The sequence below is a fragment of the Cyprinodon variegatus genome, unplaced genomic scaffold (genome assembly GCF_000732505.1).
Source record: "Cyprinodon variegatus isolate N-32 unplaced genomic scaffold, C_variegatus-1.0 Scaffold157, whole genome shotgun sequence".
In the NCBI taxonomy this organism is placed as follows: domain Eukaryota; kingdom Metazoa; phylum Chordata; class Actinopteri; order Cyprinodontiformes; family Cyprinodontidae; genus Cyprinodon; species Cyprinodon variegatus.
In genome coordinates this window covers 706,253-724,315 of record NW_015150610.1, presented here as the reverse complement: position 1 = coordinate 724,315, position 18,063 = coordinate 706,253, and the positions used below count along the sequence as shown (strand labels likewise).

General features: G+C 39.7%; 1 protein-coding gene across 1 annotated transcript; it reads left to right on the top strand.

Moving 5' to 3' along the window:
- The first annotated feature begins 5,840 nt into the window (after positions 1–5,840).
- On the top strand, positions 5,841–17,469 carry pprc1 (peroxisome proliferator-activated receptor gamma, coactivator-related 1). Its single transcript, XM_015377699.1, is given in 15 exon segments — positions 5,841–5,856; positions 5,859–6,022; positions 7,755–7,841; positions 7,920–8,063; positions 9,661–9,738; positions 9,821–11,792; positions 12,466–12,519; positions 13,158–13,215; positions 13,399–13,466; positions 13,575–14,280; positions 14,366–14,569; positions 14,647–14,725; positions 14,820–14,941; positions 15,212–15,363; positions 17,049–17,469. Coding segments are annotated over 15 exon segments (4,005 nt in total). The 3' UTR covers positions 17,150–17,469.
- Positions 17,470–18,063: the final 594 nt, after the last annotated feature.

The following is an 18,063-nucleotide window of genomic DNA, read 5'->3' as shown; positions in this document are numbered from 1 at the left end:
ATGAGATTCTCACAACATGAAAAAATATTACTGTGCTAACCGATTTATACAAACAGTTAACCTGTAAATGTTTAATAGGCTATTATTGCAATTAGAAAATCAACAAATAGAAGACATTAATTATTACTGCTTAAGTTCCTTAATTACAAAAATGAAAGAATAAATATGGATGTTTAATTACATTGTATGAAAAATTATGTCTCCCCATTTTATGTCAAAATATTTGTTGTTTTAAATCAGTAAGGATTAATAAGGTTTACTGAATGTCACAAATGTCAGTGTCTCTGTAACAATATGAAAATCATAGTGTGATGTCATCATGACACTGGAGAACCTGTTGATGTAGTTTAAAGCAACCCCTTGAACACACTGCTTCTTTTTAAGACACCATGGGAAAATAAACAGAATCGGGTAGATATCAATCATATACCTTTGAGGGGATTATGGACTTTAAAAAGTCTGCCTAAATCTTGGGAACATTTCCAGATTCCCAATGGTTCCAAGTTAATCAGCTCAAACAATTATATGCAAATATCTATCTACACCATCCAACCACCAAGCCAGATTTCCAGTTTGCAAATACACTGAGGGATAAAGCTCTTCATTTTGAGAGATATCATTTGGTCTGATTAAACCAAAATTAAAGGGTTTGGTTATTATGGCCAGTGCTACAAACAAAAGCTTTTTAAGCCTGCTTTATGGTCTGTGGGTGACTTGCTGCCCTAGTGACTGATGCTCTAATAATATTCTGCAAAATTTACAACCCTGAGCATGAAAATGAAATCAAAGTGTTGTTTGGAATCGTACATCAAAATTCATGTGATGGATGGTCATTACAAAGCCTTCAGTGAATTTGTGGTAAAAGTCAGTTCTGCCAGGAATGGACCAAAAATCCAACAAACTCTAATAAGAGGTGTCTTAAACCCTGGATAAGAATTTTTGACATATAGTTATAAAAAGATTAGCTTATTTATTGAAAAATGTGAGCTTTCTTTTTTATTTTAACGAAAGTTAAACTTAAATGTAATACTTGCAATAAAAGAAATCTGCAATGAATACATTTCAAACAACTTTATCCTAAATCTTTTTGCTGCTCTCAGGTCGATATAGCAAACACTCAAGGAAAAATAATACAGTATATAAATAATAATCAAATTCAACCAAATTCAACCAATTCAATCAGCTGAATGAGTTTGAGTATCGGTTGGTTTTTTGTTTGGGAACCACATAACATCGCCGTGAAGGCATTAGCATGAACTCTGAGAACATGGATAGTCTGGTTTAGGATGGATTTAGTTTACTGAACAACTCCTTTTCTCTCAAGTCTGCAGTCTATTAGAGAAATGAGGAGGATGTTATCTTTTAAATCTTCTCAAACATTTTCATTACTAAGGGCATACGTGCACTTGATCTCAATTCACTTAGTTGTTTGGAATGGTTTGATTTTGGGATTTATATTAAATTGGAGGTTTTTTCCTCCAGAATCTGTGCATATCTGGAAAATTGGATTGAACACACCACTCAGCTGTTCTGCACAGTACCTGAGAGTGCATCCACATTTATTTACATACAGTGGCACCCCACTGACCACCGTAAACTGTAGTAGCATCCGTTTGGCATTTCATCCTATTATGAACAGCCAGCGACGTAACATAAAAAAAAAAAATCACACAATAAACCAAGATATGAGTAGGTGTTTACTTAAGTTTTTATGATTTCTACAGGCAGGTTTACCACAGTAGTAGATTAAAACCTGGAAATTAAGACTTTTAGTTTCAATGTGCCAGCACCAAAAGTTTTAAAGTGGCTCCATCTGGCCACCCCATGAAACATTTCTAGAGGCACCACTGTGTACGTTTATCACTTTGAGAAGGTTAGTGACACTGTCCTCAGAAATCATTAAGTCATAATTTGATACAAGGGACTCCCTGGTTTTGGAAAATTATCTATAGAATAAAATCTGATCTTTCAAAATGTACAAAAAAATTATTAAAAGGCTCTGCTAAAAAAACTCGGTCAATAGAAAAAAAAATGTATATTTGTATTAATGTAACGTACATTTATGGCTGAAAAACATTTGGTATGTTATTTAGAAGTTCAATTCATTAATACTAGGATTTCTGGAGTACAAAATCAATTGAAGTAACAGGGATTTAACAGCTGCACAAAACTACAAAGAGCTATGAAAAAGTTGAATAAATAGAGAAATATTTATTCACTAAATACCTTCAACTTAAAATGATTTAAAATTTATATACAGATTTTTTCACTGGATTGTTTAATCTTTAATGTTATAAATTGTTAAATCATAACAGTTTCTTTCTTCATTTATCGGTTGTATTCATTTCCAAATGTATTTAATTATCAGATATCGAAAATAAAACAACCGATTTATTGTCTTGATGATATTTATTGTCCCTGCATGTTTTTGCAGAGAATTGATTAGAGTGAAATTTTGAGTTGGTTTTACTTTGGAAAGGAATTAAATACTTTTTTTATCAGGAATTTCTGTTCTTCAGAACATTTTTTCTTTATAATTTATTTTATACAATTTATTTTACTGTCACCGTTTATATGGGAAGTTGCTGTTTCACATGATCTTTTCTTAATGGGAGATGGAAATACAAAAATCTTTCCTAGAGGACAAACCCATCATAAATATAGTCCCATCATAATTAACAAAACACTTTTTTGTTGTTTTTTTTTAAATATAGTTTATTTTCTGCAAAAGAGAAGATATTAAGAACACTCATCTTAGACATACTTGAAGGACAGTGATTAGTTTGAAATCAAGCTGTATGAAAAATATCTACCGTACTCAGATAGAGTTAACAGTATTTTATCTGCTTTTGACGATATATTTTATAACAGGATTACTGAGCGTTTTTTTTTGTATGTGTGAAATAACTGATACCAAAATAAAAAAAATAAAGATCAATACATATTAAACCACAAGTTATGATTCTTCCCTTGTTGTCTCCTCTCACACCTGCTCCTCATCTGCTCGTTAGCCCTGCCTTTGTCTCAGTCAGCTAATCTCTCCCTCTGCTGTCACTCCTTGTTGGTTCCTTGTCTTTGCTGTCCTCCCATGCTGTTGTCCACCTATCTCGTCTCTCCCTGGCTCCTCGTGTTTGGTTTCCTAAGATGTCTGCATAGTTCTGGTTTGCTTTTCATTATTAGTTGGATTTTTTGGATTCCTGCCTTTGTTTATTGTTTTTGCCCCATTAAACTCCAAGAAATCTCCTCAGCCTCTCTGCCTCTGCATTTGGGTCCTCCAAACCACAACCAAACCTTGACAATTATATTTCCACTTTGTTATAGAGCAACAACCCTTTACCTTTGACCTCCTCTATGGAAATGGCTGGATTATCCTACCCTTCTGAAAGGTTGAACTAGTTGGGAAACAACCCTAATGCTTCTCTTGTTTTTCCACAGCTCTGTTCGAGGACATTGTCAAAGTTCAGCATCATTTTTACAGTGGACCAAATGAAGAGAATGCTGTTGGACAATGTGGGAAGAGTTCATAAACACTACAAGAGGCTATTGTTTCGCCTTAGATATTCTAATGGACCAGGAACACACTGACAGACAAAGTGGGAAACAGCACAGAGACCACAAAGCTGCTGATTTGTGCTTGAGGCTGCTGTGTGGTTGGCTCTGCATGTAATCCATTTTTACCTGTGGGACTAAAGGATTTACCAATAGCTCCATGTCCAAAAACATGCAGAACGAGTCCTAATGGGAATTTCATCTCTCCCACTTTGTGTTTTAAGCTGTTTAATATTTTCTTCTCATTATGGGCTGTTTTGTCAGTACACTTTTCGTGTTTTATGGTTTCCTGCCAAATCAATACTATCGGTGCTATTTCTTTGATCAACCAAAGCTGCTCTGAAAGCAACAGATTGGTTTCATCAGAGCGATATTTGCTTACTCATCAGTGAGGGGCATGGGTGGTTCAGATCCCCTGTAGAACTGGTCATACTCACTGATGTCACTTTGACCCATTTTTGTTTTTAATTATGATTTAAAAATCAAGGTACTGATTGTCGGATTGAGATAGGATCACAGTTTTTATATGCTGAATGTTATTTTGAACCATTTCTATATATTTTTTGAAATACTCAAATGTGTTAACGCTACATAGATAATACTCTCAATTACTTCAGTTATGCCTCTCTCTGTTTCTACTGGAGTAGAGCTTGCTGACTAGATGAAAATCATTTTCAGTCAAAATCCTCCAGAGAAATGACTGATTAGAAGTGTAACTGGAAATAGTGCAAATAATAAAAAGGGGTTTAACTGCTCCCAAACACAAATAATCCTCTCTCAATTTTAATGAATGAGTTCAAACCAATTGATATGGTCTTCCAAATCAGTATATTAGATTTCTATTTTTGTGATGTTTTTTTTTCATTTTGGTTGCGTTCTTATTTACAAGGGGTTTTTATTGTTTGTTTTTAAGCTAGATTTTGGGTACGACCACCATCATTCCTTAATGAATAAGAAGAATTTATAACCGGTCATTTAACATTAGTATCCCGACTAAACATTTGTGTCAATCTAATGCAGAGGTGTCAAGTAACGAAGTACAAATACTTCATTACTGTACTTAAGTACACATTTTACGTATCTATACTTTACTCCATTACTTCTTTTTCTTCCTGATTCTGACTTCTACTCATTACATTTTCTCACAAGTATCTGCACTTTCTATTCCTTACATTAAAAAAAATTACTTGTTACTCATGGCCACAGATTAATGTTTATACATATTTATTTCGCATCATGTGCGCCATCCAATGCAGATCACTGGCACCATCCACATCTAGTGAAAACTAGTGTAATTGGATGAGTCATATAATGCAAACACTCATTGGTTAGCTATTCATCAAATTTGTACTGACGCTAAAGGAAATCATCAGAAGCAAGCAGGTGTTCTTCAAACTGCAATCGCGAATTGTCTATGCCAGGCACCTCCAACCTGTGCTAAAGCAGGGAAACCTCTAAAACCTGCAGGACAGCGGGCCTCGAGGACCGAGGTTGGGGATGCCTGGTCTATGCCATCCTACAATGTTGGATTCAGAAAAAGATGTTGAAATGTCTGAAAGGTTGGACACAGGCAAGAGCGTATGTGGATATGGAGACAGAGACCAACAAGACCTCCCTAATCCTTGGCCCTATTTCAAATAATTTTTTTAAATTATCGCAAAATTGAGATTTCAATTCTTATAGTGGTGACTGGCTGCTTTTTTTTTTTATGGTTACTGTAGTGGGAAAAAAGTATTCAACTATTCACCCTAGTTAAATAAACGGAGATTGATCGATTTGACTCAGTCAGCACATTTATTCATTATAAAGCCCTTATGGCACAGAGTCAAAACAAATTAGACACTTTGGTTAACAGTAACATGTTATGAATAAACCCTGAGAAATAATCTGTTTTTTTTATGAGAAGAAGCTATGTCTGGTCTACAAACACCCTCACGTAGAGAAATGTGTGTCCTTGCAAGTGACAGGCTGAGTGAAAACTTGTATAGTGAGTAAATAGGATAAATTAATATATGAAATAAGAGAAATCTAAATTTTCTGACAACAGATACTTTATACTTTAAGTAGTTTTTGGAGCACATACTTTTTCACTTTTACTTGAGTACCTGAGTGTTTTTAAACTGCAGTATCTATACTTCTACTTAAGTAACAAATATGTGTACTTTTGACACCACTGCTCTAATGAAATCAAATTTTGAAGGCGAACCAGGAAGAAGGGCGGAAAAGGCTACAGAAAAACGAGGTCACGTGGTGCTCGACCCTCAGCGTCATTCTGCGTCATTTTACCGGGAATGCTGGACCACGTGTCTGTACCGGCTCGCGGCTTGTTCCTGCTCTGATTCACTATTTTTTTCATTCTACAACCAGGCCCGGCAGGGAGTGGGCATGCAAGATGGCGGCGCGGTGGGGAGCTGCCGAGGAGACTCTAACAGCGTGCAATATGGATATTTTCCCCCTGGAAACACTAGGAGAGGTTCGAAACACTTTGTACATATTATTACCAAACGTTTTATGTCAGTCATATGAAGTTTGTGTGTCTTTTAAGAGCAGGGCTTGTTGCGTCGGCTGGACATGCTGGCGTGGAAAAGTGACACGTGGATTGATTGCTTAGTTTGACCACACTAAAGAATATGTATAGTTTTATTTAGATAATATCGCGATATCTTTATGATGCATTTAATACACAGGGTGACACTATAAAGAGGTACTGGGTTGCTCTGCTAGATAGAGCAGACTTCCTACTTCATAATATTAACCCACTCCCAGCATTAACTAATGACAGTTGTTTATTTTAATTTATTTGTTTATTTGATGCTTGCTTAGACATGTTTTGGTAACTTTTAGATAGTTTTAATGAAGCTTATCAAACACATTTTCTCCAGGTGTTAACTGATTGCACACGTGTTAACCAAAAAATATACAGTCCTGTTTCAGTTGACTTATTTTTCATAGATTTCTGCACTAAATAGATGGTAAATTGGATTTAATTAAATCATAGTAGCAGATTGAGAGGCAGTGCATTGTAGGTTTTTTTTTAGGCCTGCTTTCAAATGAAATAAATTTATTTTCGGCAGTAGGTTCACAGCACTGGGATGGTTGTAGCAGAGCAAGTTTTCATTCAAACATTCCTGAAGCCGCATGTTGATCCAGACATGCGCACGAGGAAAACCACCATCATCATCATAGCAGCTCATTATAGCGCATCGTGTAGTAATACTTGTATAAATGATGTGTTTAAATGACAGGCTTTGAAAGGATTACAGTGGAGAGGTGCAGGGCCCTGCTTTGGGTTGTTTTTAGTGCAACACGTGGGTTGTGTGGCCTCCCTGTGGACGGGAAGTGAAAAGGTTCAAACATGTCTGCGCCGTGGACAAAAACACGTGGGTCTTATTGGGTTGAAATGGAAAGGAGGATCTTCTCTACTTTTTATAACTAAATGATTTAAAGTCTTTTCCTGACTTTCAAACATCTATAGGTGTTGGAAGATTGAGGATTGTGATGACTTTTCAATGTTGATTTTGGATTTCTCTGTAGCAAATAGCAGTTTTGGAAATGTGTTGGTATTTAAATGCATTATAGTAAAGATGTTCATGTTTTGGTTAACAATACAATCGTATAATAATCTGATTTTAAACTGGTTTATGATTTGGGATCAAGCCTTTGAGGCTGCATAACATTTTTAACACGTTTTTAAGGGAGCTTCATGGATGGGGCTCCTTTAGTTTACCTGTCACATAGTTTCTTGTTTTACTGCATTTTTTTCCTCCATTGATGATACAATGTGGTGAGCTTTTTCAGCTAGCACACTAGCAGTCCGATATTGGACAAAAAGCATATTCTAAAATCTGTTTTCATGCTTATAAAAGTTTGAATCTGTTAAGTTTCTGTAATTCATTGATACAATTTATATGGGTCAGTTGCTGTTTTGTTCCCCGTTTTAGTGATATTGCTTGATGAATAATTTTCTAACATTGTACAATATAAAATAGTTAGAAACAACTATAATTTGTGTTAAAATCAAATCAGTATTGATAACAGACTATTCAGAACACCCCTAGTGTGCAGCAAGAGTGTTTTTTTATCCTCCAAAGAACTAGAAGAGTTTCCTTCTCCCTCTAAACTATGTTTAAAGAAAAAAAAAAGGAACCTGGTGGTCTGATTTGTCTTCATTACAAAGCTTCAGCGTTTATTCTTCTTCCACCCAGGCTGCAGGGATCGGCTCCAGTGAAAGTCTCCAAAGCTGCATAGATCCCTCCCTACTTTCCATCTTTGAGGACTTACCGACGTCAGAGGTGAGGCATATTTTTGACCTTAGTGTTGAATGAATTTCATAGGCTTTTATTTTGAAGTTGCCTCACTTGTTTATTCAGACTAAAGGCCTAGATGAGGAGAGCGAGGCCTCGCTGCTGACAGCTTTGACGGAGATACTTGATAATGTGGGTGATGAGAACCTGTCCCCCTTTGACACTCTGCCTGATGCTGACCTGCTGTCTAAAGGCAGGGAGCACTCGCCGGTGAGTTTTCTCCTTTCATACAAACATTCAGGATACATGGTATACTATTTTTATTTATACTATACTTTTCCTGAGATATGTACTCTGAAAGAGTCTTTCCGGCTTTGAAGGATTTTGGTTTAGAAAAGCTTCTGATAGAATAAATCATAATTTCATAGAAACATTGGAACTTTGTGCATCACAATAGAAAAAAAAAAAAAAAATATATATATATATATATATGTATATATGTATATATGTATGTTTACAAATTAAGAAAGTGTGAAACTTGAAGGAAAATTTTTATATCTGTACATAGTTTGTGAGATCCCCCAGGGGGCAGTAGTGGTCCCAGAATTATTTTTTGTTCTTATTGTATTGTGCATTGACTCTAAAATCTTTTACAGCAGTGTCTTACCTGCTGGTACAGGTTTGATTTGCGTGAGTCACAAACTAGAGGAATTATAGGTGACATAGAAATGGAAATTATAAAATTAATACTGTGGTTAAGACAAAACCAACTCATTAAATAACACAATAAATATGCCTTTTGGAAACTCTAAAGGCTTCTTCATACGGCAAGTAAACCATTCTGATTTGTGAAAAATCCTAACTTTAGGGGAGCCCTGAAGCTCGGGTCCAATAATCTGGAAGTTTGGAAAATGATATTGGCTTGTCTTGTAGTGATTGGTGTCCACTGAGCCAAAGGCGTTCAAATCAAATGCTGGAATTCTGAATTTTAGCAACTCGATGCTGCACATAAACAAATCAAAGAAGCTGTTCTGGGAGATGCTGCATCCAAGCCAAGATGTCTGTTCCTCCTTGAAAAGATCAAAAAATGAGCATGGAGGTTTATAATTCATAGCTATGTTAACTTTAAATGTAAAAACCTGCTGGTGAAATATTAGATTTTTTTTTTTTTTTTGCATTTTTAACCACCATTAAAAACACCTTTATACTCTGTTCCAGCCGCTATGAACTGCTGCGGGAAAGCCAGTCTCAGATGTTATGTTCTGAACTTGTGATGTTGCTGTAGAGAACACACTGTACAGTCAAAACTGTTATTCTCTGTTTTTTTATGTCTACTGCTCATTCATATTTATCCATTTTAGCAGTTAACAATAAATAGGACTGTACTAATTAGCAGGTTTAATGAGCATTATCTGAGGTAACGGTTACAAAAAACACTAAATGTAACAGTCGGCTTTCAAATAGAGGCCATTAAGACCCATTAACAATGCTGTGTATTAAGCAAATTACCAGCAAATGTTCAGATAAAGTTTAATGAAAAGTAAATGCAGCATAACTTTTAGAAAATGTTGTTTTATTTATCCAAGTCAAATTTTAATACGTTAAAAGCCTTTGTGTGAAACAATTTACAAGAGAAAACAAAACGATTTTTGCAAAACCGAAAGAAGCTGTTATTTACGTATCTGAGGACGGAGCTGTGGGGAGGGAAGTCAGAATGATTTCCCTCTCTATCAGAGCTTCTTTTATGCTAGTTTCACTATTTTTCTTTTTTTGGTAAACTGGTTTTGTAGTAAGAATGAACCCTGATCCCTGTGACGTGTTCCTGTTGGTGCGGTTCTAATGTAACGTGGTTATGCCTCCCTTCCAGCTCAGGAGAATGCTCTGCCTGTCTCGTTCACCTCAGAAGGATTCGCTATGCAGCACCAGACTGATGTCAGGTGGAAAGGTAAATCTTCCCTCATTTAAACTCTCCCTAAGCTGCTGCAGCAGGTGGATCAGGGTTTTAATTTCATGTTGGGTCCTTCCAGAACCTGTCCAGAATGAAGGCAGACTCTGTCCAGAGGAGTGATGGGGAGGAAGAGGAGGACGGCTCCTTCACTCAGAGCCCAGAGAGGGACGAGTCCTCTCCAGACCTCCCTGGCTGGGAAGGTCTGCAGTTACCCCTCCCTTTGATGTTGGAGCACGAGGACGACGATGGTCTTTCAGTCAGCCTCGGGGATCTGGTCAGGCACATGCACCCATACTGCATGGCCATATCCGTGGAGAACGAGGAGGGCGAGCAGATGCTGCCTGAAGGGGGCATAGTGTTGGAGGTTGTGGACCAGGGAGAAAATGGAGAACCCATCTTTGCCATCCCAAACATTGAACCTTCCTTTTCCCTTGATCTGCCACCCCTACAGCAAGAGGAAAGGGAAGCAGCAGCTGTAGAAGAGGAGTCAGGTGACAGCTCAGAGCATATAGTAGTGGATGATGAAGACGATATTCCCTTCAGAAAGAACTGTGAAATTGCTGCTGCAGTTACTCAAGTTGCACATTTAGAAGCGAAGGATGAAGTTGTTAGGAGTAAGAAGGAGAGAAAAATGAAAAGCCCTTCGAGGAGGAAAAAGAAATCCAAAGAGAACCAGCAGCCGCCGGCGCCTGTAGAAGGAAGGGTCCTCAGGAGTGGCAGGGTAAGAAGGGTGGCGGCCATCCCCCCCAAAAATCCTGAGAAAAAGGTTGTGGAAGAAAAGGTACAGAAAGGCCCAAAGGCTCCTTCCAGCTCTGCTCCACCGAGGCCGCCTCCAAAACCAGAAGATGTAAAACAATCTAAAAAAAAGAAGGAAAACTCCACAGCAGCCCCGCTTCCTGAAAAGACAGAAAAAGTTGTCCCACCGCTGTTGATCAGACGGATCACCACCCCTGCAGCCAATGAGACGCTGCTCACATGCCCAGCCACAGCTGAGAGCTCCCAGCAGCTCAGTGAAGCACAAACACCTCCTCCGGCTTCAGCCGCAGGAGAAAAGACCGGAGGCTCCTCTACACCTCCCTCTGCTTCCCTCCCTCCAACATCCTCAGAAAGCCCTAAACCTGCTGCTGAGCTCCCCCCTCCTATCAGCATTACCCCTCCAGTCCCAGAACCCAAACCCAAGTCGCTCAGTCTTGAGGAGTACAGAAGACTGCGGCAGCAGAAAAAGCCCGCTCCAGTGGAAAAACCACACGAGAGCATCACCAAGTGGCCAAGCCTTCCAGAGCCCCCCAAGGAACTGCCCCCTATACCCCACCTGCCTGACCCCAACCCCAGGGACCCGAAACGTGTCGCCCCCCAAGCAGCAAAGAAAGATGAGGAGGTGGAGGTGAAACCTGCCTGGCAGCCAAGGGGGCCCTGTGCACCCCCCACCCCCCAGGCTCTGTTGCAGCCACCAGCCTACATGATTTCTTCATCCAGCAAATCTTCAGCTGCTGCTCCTAAACCCCAGCAAACCCAGGATCCCTCCAAACCACCCCAAATGCCCCCAACTGCTCCCCCTGATTCAACCAATGCTTCAGCCGCACCCCCTCAAACCTCTGCCAAGCCCACTGATCCCCGTGTGCCTCGGAGCTTAGCTCCTCCTGCACCTTCAAAGCCTTCAATCCAAGCAGACAGGATGTGTTCCTCTCCTGGTTCAGGAAGACAAGCCGAGTCTGTGAATCCAAAGTCTGTACAGGACACTAGAGTCTGCCCCAAAACCACTACAAATATAGAAAACCCCGGTGCTGCTGCTGGGTCAGTCCCCAGTGTCTCTGCCGTTTCCCAGAAGATTCCTGGAGTCGCTGTTTCTACCTCAAGTGGTCCACCCACATCGGATAGAAAGATCCCCAAACCCAAAGAGCAAAGCACCCCCCCATGTGCTGCACCCTCTTTGGGTTCCCATAATCGCATAAACCATCCTGCTGTGGCGGCTTCTAAAGAGAGACCTGCTGCAGCCCAGAAAGCAAACGGTGACACTCAGGCGCTGATTCAAATGTTTACCAGTGAAATGGGTGAGTTTGGATGCTGCAAAGAGTACTTTACTACCAGGGCTGTGTTTAAAAACATAAATTCTATAATTCTGAATCGATTCTCATTTCCCAAAGCATGATTCATGAAACCTAAGATCCATACGCGTTTTAAACTGCCTTCAACTATTTTAGTTTGCCATTTAATCTTTATTTTGCATTGCATTTAATATAATAGTAACAACGTTGTCAATAAATATTATTAAGATAACGGCAGGCAAGTTTTTAATACCAGCAATCCAGTTTCAGATTAAATGGATTGGAAATAATTTATTCTAAATCTTGAGAATCCAAATCAGTTCTTGACCTTTCAATCAATGCTCGGCCATATTTATTACAGATGCACCGCTCAGCATTTAGTGCCAGTCATTGATTAGCTCCTAATGCAGTAAACATAAAATCACAAGTCATCGTGTCTTCCTTTGGGGGGAGCCAAAAGATGGCCAATATTTCCCAATCCAGAAATCCCTCATAACTGTCCATAAAGGGAGTTTGCTAATATCTTGCTAAAATTCAGCCAGTTTTATTCTACAGCTAGTCTGTTGTGCATCTCTAGGCTTTATTAGACTTTAGATCACGGGTATAATTGCAAACCATGCATGTGTTAGAGCTCCCCATCAGAGTACACTGTGCTTATGCGTTTCTTTTGTTTTTAAAGGTATTGAGGCTGCTGACATGACCAGTTTACTAGAGCGGTTTGAGGAGACACAAGGTAATCACTGATTTACTGCTGCCTGCTGTTTATTTCAGATCTTAAAGTGCTTCCTAAACATCAAGTCAGCTGTTCGGTATCACAGTGGTTCTCATTGGTAAACCTTAGCACTGAGCTAAAAGCAGCTGAAGGGTCGATTTTTTTCATGGCTTTACAGAAGGATTTCTATAATTGAGAGGTGGGCTGGGTTCTGCAGGGGGCTTCTGTATTCTGTACTGCTGGAATTCTGCCTTGTCTGCAGATTCATTTAGCAACCCCCCACCCCCCTCCAGCTGTGTTTGTATGGACATGCACAGGGGGCGGCCGATTAGAGGCTGTCCAGGCAGAGCTTACAAATGGTAGTTTTAACATCATGGATAGGTGGCATCATATATGCTCATTTTTAACAACGTAGATGATAACACATTTCGGTTTCTTTCACTCATAACTTTTAAAATCCTTACTATGCTTTGATTTCCACCAAAACATGTTTGTCAGCCTCTTTTAAATATTGATAAAATGATCCTCGGCAGTAAGAATAGTGTATCTAAACCAATGGATTGTTTTGAATGCATAATATGGCTCTCATATAAAAAATCTTTTTTGTGTGTCTTCTGTTGGTTCCCGGTGCTAAGACATTTATTTCCCTATTCCTTTAGCAAAAGAAAAATGTGTGCCGGAGGTCTCTGGTAGAGCAGCAGCTGTAGGAAACTCGAGGTGAGTTACCCTACAGCCTTTGACGCTGCTCCAGATTACTGACTGACTTTTAGTGTGTGGAGGTGACCCAAATTCACCTTTTGCCAAGACCTACCGCAAAATCTGCCATGTTTATCAGTCCTCCTGTTTATCAGTCACATCACTTTGTACGACGCTAACTGAGGCGCTCGGTCTGCTTTGCAGAGCTGCAGTGGTTCCAGAGAAGGCTGTAATGAAGTGTGCAGGCGCTAATGACCTCCCATGCAATGCAGGTAATTCAGTTCAAATGTTATAGATGAAGAAATATTAACTTTAGTTCTTTTCCTATGCTATTCCATGTAAAGGTCCTCATCCTTTACCTTTTAATTTCTTTTCCTCAGCTCTGGTTTCAAAGACTACACCCCCCAACCAGATGTGGAAACCTCTGGCCCCCTTGACTCAGTTGGGAAAATCTAAAACCTCTGAAACATCAAAGCCCAGCCCATCAAAGGTGATCCAGATAGAGGCCCAGCCTCTACCCCTACTTAGGTTGCGTAGTAAAGCCACCCCTGCTGCTGCCCCCATTTCCCCAGATCTGGCATGCATGGATCACGACTATTGCCTCTCCAACAAAAGCATTTCCCCAGGCGAGCCAGGCAAGCGCTGGAATGTTAAACAGCCATCTGCCTTCACCATTAAACCGGTTAACCAGAACCCTTCAGGCCCAACACCCACACCTCCTCCTGTCTCCGCTGCATCAACCCAGTCTACCACAAATTCTGAGATTTTATCTAAAACACAAAATTGTCCACAAGCCTCTGTGAATGAAAACATGGAAACCGAGGCAGGGGAGTGCTCTGGTACAGAGACTCCTGATGCTTCTCCATCCCAGCAGGAATGTGTTACCAGCCCCAGAAGAAGACCATCAGCAAGGTCCTACCGCCGGTATGTTGATTCTCCGACCCCTAGTCCCAGTTGCAGTCCCAAAGAAAGAACTCGAGGGCGGTCAAGAAAAAGATTTTACCGCTCCCCTAGCCCAGCGTCTAGCTGCTCAGACAGCTATTCCTCTAGATCTCGATCTAGGTCCAGATCTCCACAGAGGAAAAGGTTTGTCTTTCATTTTGCTGCTACATATTAGTTTTTTGGGGTGTTTTTGTGTCCTCATCCCCATCGTTGCATTTTTCTGCTGTAGGTATCGCCGTCGGAATTCAGACAGCAGTCGAAGCCCCTCCTCCCAATCCTCTTCCCACTCGTCTCCCTCTTGGTCTCGGTCCCCTCCTAGGAGGAGGAAATACTCCTACTCCTCCTCACGCTCTGGATCTTGGAGCCGTTCTAGGTCGCGGTCTCTGTCTCCTCAAAGACGAGTTCAGTGGAGTGGAAGCATGGGGTTGCACAGGTACATGCACCTTGCTTTTCTGCATGTCAGCCATTACATGGAGCATTGCTGTAACTTTTGATTAACTCTTCTTACAGCCCCTCATACAGACCAAGAGGCCTTCATGGAACAAAGACAAATATCGATGAGACAAAGAGACGCAAGGAGAAAGCTATTGTAAGTTCAGCAAGTAATGGAGGCTTTCTTTCCTTTTTTTCCCAAATATGTTTTATTACTAATCTGATCGGGTAATTTTTTTGTTTTTTCTTAGGAAGAGAGGCGGGTCGTTTATGTTGGCAAAATTCGGGGAAGCATGACCCAAAGAGAGCTCAGGGAGCGCTTTTCTTTATTCGGTGAAATTGAGGAATGTACCCTGCACTTTAGAGAACACGGGTGAGTACATCCCAGCACAAAGAAGTGTTTGCTTCCATGATCATGTTTTGATATACGGCACTGTCTTTGAACCTGGTGGGTCTTTTCTGTGACCTTCTTGGCCAAGCTACAGTGCCAGATCAAATGTAAGCTTGTTCATAACTGGGGCTTCCTGGTAATATCCCCAGGTTGCCTTTTTAAATGCAGGCTACATTCAATAAACGCTTTCAACTTAATCTAAGCGCTGTTAAAACATGAAATAGATTGCTGACGCGCTGTCATTTCTCACAGGGATAACTATGGGTTTGTGACTTATTACAACACCAAGGATGCGTTTACAGCCATTGAAAATGGCAGCAAGCTGCGCAAACCTGACGAGCTTCCCTTTGATCTCTGTTTTGGTGGAAGGAGACAGTTCTGTCAGTCCAGCTATGCTGACTTAGGTAAGCATGCTGTGAGGTTCCTGCTGTTCCCAGCATGGTTGCAAAATAGTTCTGCCTTTTTTCTTTTTTTTTTCCCAGAAAACTATTTAGTTTTGAGAGTAGGTGCTTGTGGGTGAATTAAAATATGATAAAAAGAAAAATTCTGTAATTAAACTCAAAGCCAAAAACCTACAGTGCGAAGTGTTATTTGGGAGGTGTTTTGTGTTTTATTGTAAATGTGGATAATTAGGACTTGCAGCTAATTAAAACATAAACTTAGTTTTTCAGAGAATTGAAACATTGCACAAGTCAAATAAAACAAAAATCATAGTATAGAAATGTGCAGAGTACAATCTCTCCAGGGCTGAAGTTATCCTTCCAGCCTGTTGGTCAGGCTGTTGGCTGGGAATATTTCATAGGGTGTAAACTTTGGTGTACTAAAACTTCCGGCTTTGTGTGGCGGCGTGAGCTTCCTAAGGTTAAATGACAGTTGTCCTTCCTGGTAGGGAACAATAGGCATGGTTTGGTGAATTTGGGTTATAATCCCTGCTGCTCTTGGAAATGTTAACTGTCAGAGTTTAACTGTCTTTCAAGCATATAAAACAATAGTATCTTGTACATATTTAAAGAACAATAAGAAAGAAAATAAGTTATAAATTGATACTCTACTTTGAATTAATATTGCTGGAGATTCCCAGTAATTTCAGGTTAAAACCAGTGATTACTAATTCAATGTTGTTAATCTTTAACACAAAATTTTATGCCAGTCACATATCTTGCGGAACAGGGTGTACGATGCACATACTATTCACTTATTAAAACAGACATTTTGCAAGTAGAGCCTAGAGCATGAAACCTGCTAGAGTTGAACTGTTAATCAGTTGTCCAAGCTTCAAATTTAACAATTTTTCCTTTCGCACAATTTTCCGTAAATGCATTTTGGTTTAGCGCTGAGTAAACTTCTACATCAGAAAAGAACTTTAAAGTCTTGAGGCCAATTTATGCTTCTGACGCATAGCCTCTGCAACCGTCAAATCTTTCTTTGTGCGTAACCCCGCCCCCTGCGCAGAGGTTCTGTATCTGATACCAGCTGACTACGCATCGTTGGCCGCAGACCTCGAGCGGAAGTGCTCAGACTAAAAGTAGCTGTGATTGGTCCTTGCTATGCCTTTCCGGTTGTCTGAGGTCATCCTTCTCGATTCGGTGCCGGGGCGCGCAATTTTTAAAAATGGGAACAAAAACAATGGACGATTACGACGAAAGGTTGATTGAGGAGGTTCAGAAGTACAATCCGTCGAAGTTCTCGCGAGTTTTCGAATATGCTCCCCCTTGCGCTTTGGCGGGAAATTGCTGTGCGTCCCTAGAAATTCCAGACTGACGGTGCAGAAGCATACCAGCAAATCTGGTTCGCGACTTTTGATGTGTGCGGTTGCAGAAGTATAATCTTCCCTTTACCCTGGACAAAGAAAATATTTAGATTAATTACAAGTTTGCAGTAGATCTGAGCTTTAATGCTCTAAATAGAAACCCCTTTTCCCTCAGCTAAGTTATTTTTTGATTGCTCCTATAGATACAGTAGCTTAAAACTTTATTGCATTGAACTTAATACTTGCTCAGAACATGGTTTGGATCTTTAACTATTGGGCTAACTGTCTGCTGTTAAGTCTTGCTGCTATTTAATTCATTTTCCATTTTCCTCTTTTTAGATTCAAATAGAGAGTATGACCCCTTGCCTACAAAAGGCAAGTATCATGCACTAGACTTCGACACCTTACTGAAGCAGGCTCAGCAGAGCCTGAAGAGGTAACATGAGGTCTACGATGGGAAGCTGCTGACGCATACCTCAGGCGACTGGTGTCTGCAACTGCAAAAAATGTTTTATTACATTTTGGTTGCTACACTGTGCTTATTTTGTTTCTCAAGGCTAACACCTTCTATTGAAGTGAGAATTTATAATGAAACTTAAAAATGAGTTTAAAAAAAATTAACAGATGGAAAAGATTTTTTTTTTTAAGTTTATTTAAATGTACAATTAAATTTCAATTGTATGAGGGAATGTTTAAAGTCGAAAAGGAGAGGAACTACCTTATTTTCAGAAGAGCATGTAATGCAATAAATGTACGACAAGCTTGAATAAAAAAGTAAAATGGTTTTGGTTGTATTATTTGGGCTTTCAATTACTTGGATTTCAGTGATTTATTTTAAGTACCATCTTGTAAGAATAGACTTGTGGTGTTTTTACTAGACACGTGGTAGATCATCCAAGCACATGGTAGAAGCTAGAACCATTCCACCATCTACATATGGGGTGGGGAAGGACTTTAGGTGCAGCTATTTATCTGGTTACAATGGTGTAAAACTAAGGAATGTCCACTAGGGGGCAGTTGTGTGGTCAACATTTGTCAGAAGAACCTGGATACTGATTTTTAAGGTTATAAAGACAATATTGGCGTATATACAGTAGTCCTGTTTAAAGAAAAAAAAACATTTTAGTAGAACTGCGGTCAGTCCCTGTACTTTAAGCAGGGGGCTGATTCTTAAGATTTTTTTTAAGGGCCCCTCAACTCAAGTACTGCTTATATAAGCATTAGTAGTATATTAGTAGTCCAATTTGTAAAAACTATACTGAAAAAGCTGGAAGTAAAACAAATACTTTTTTTTCAGGGTGCTACAACCTGTCAACTAGGGTTGTCACGATACTAAACTTTTCAACTCGATACC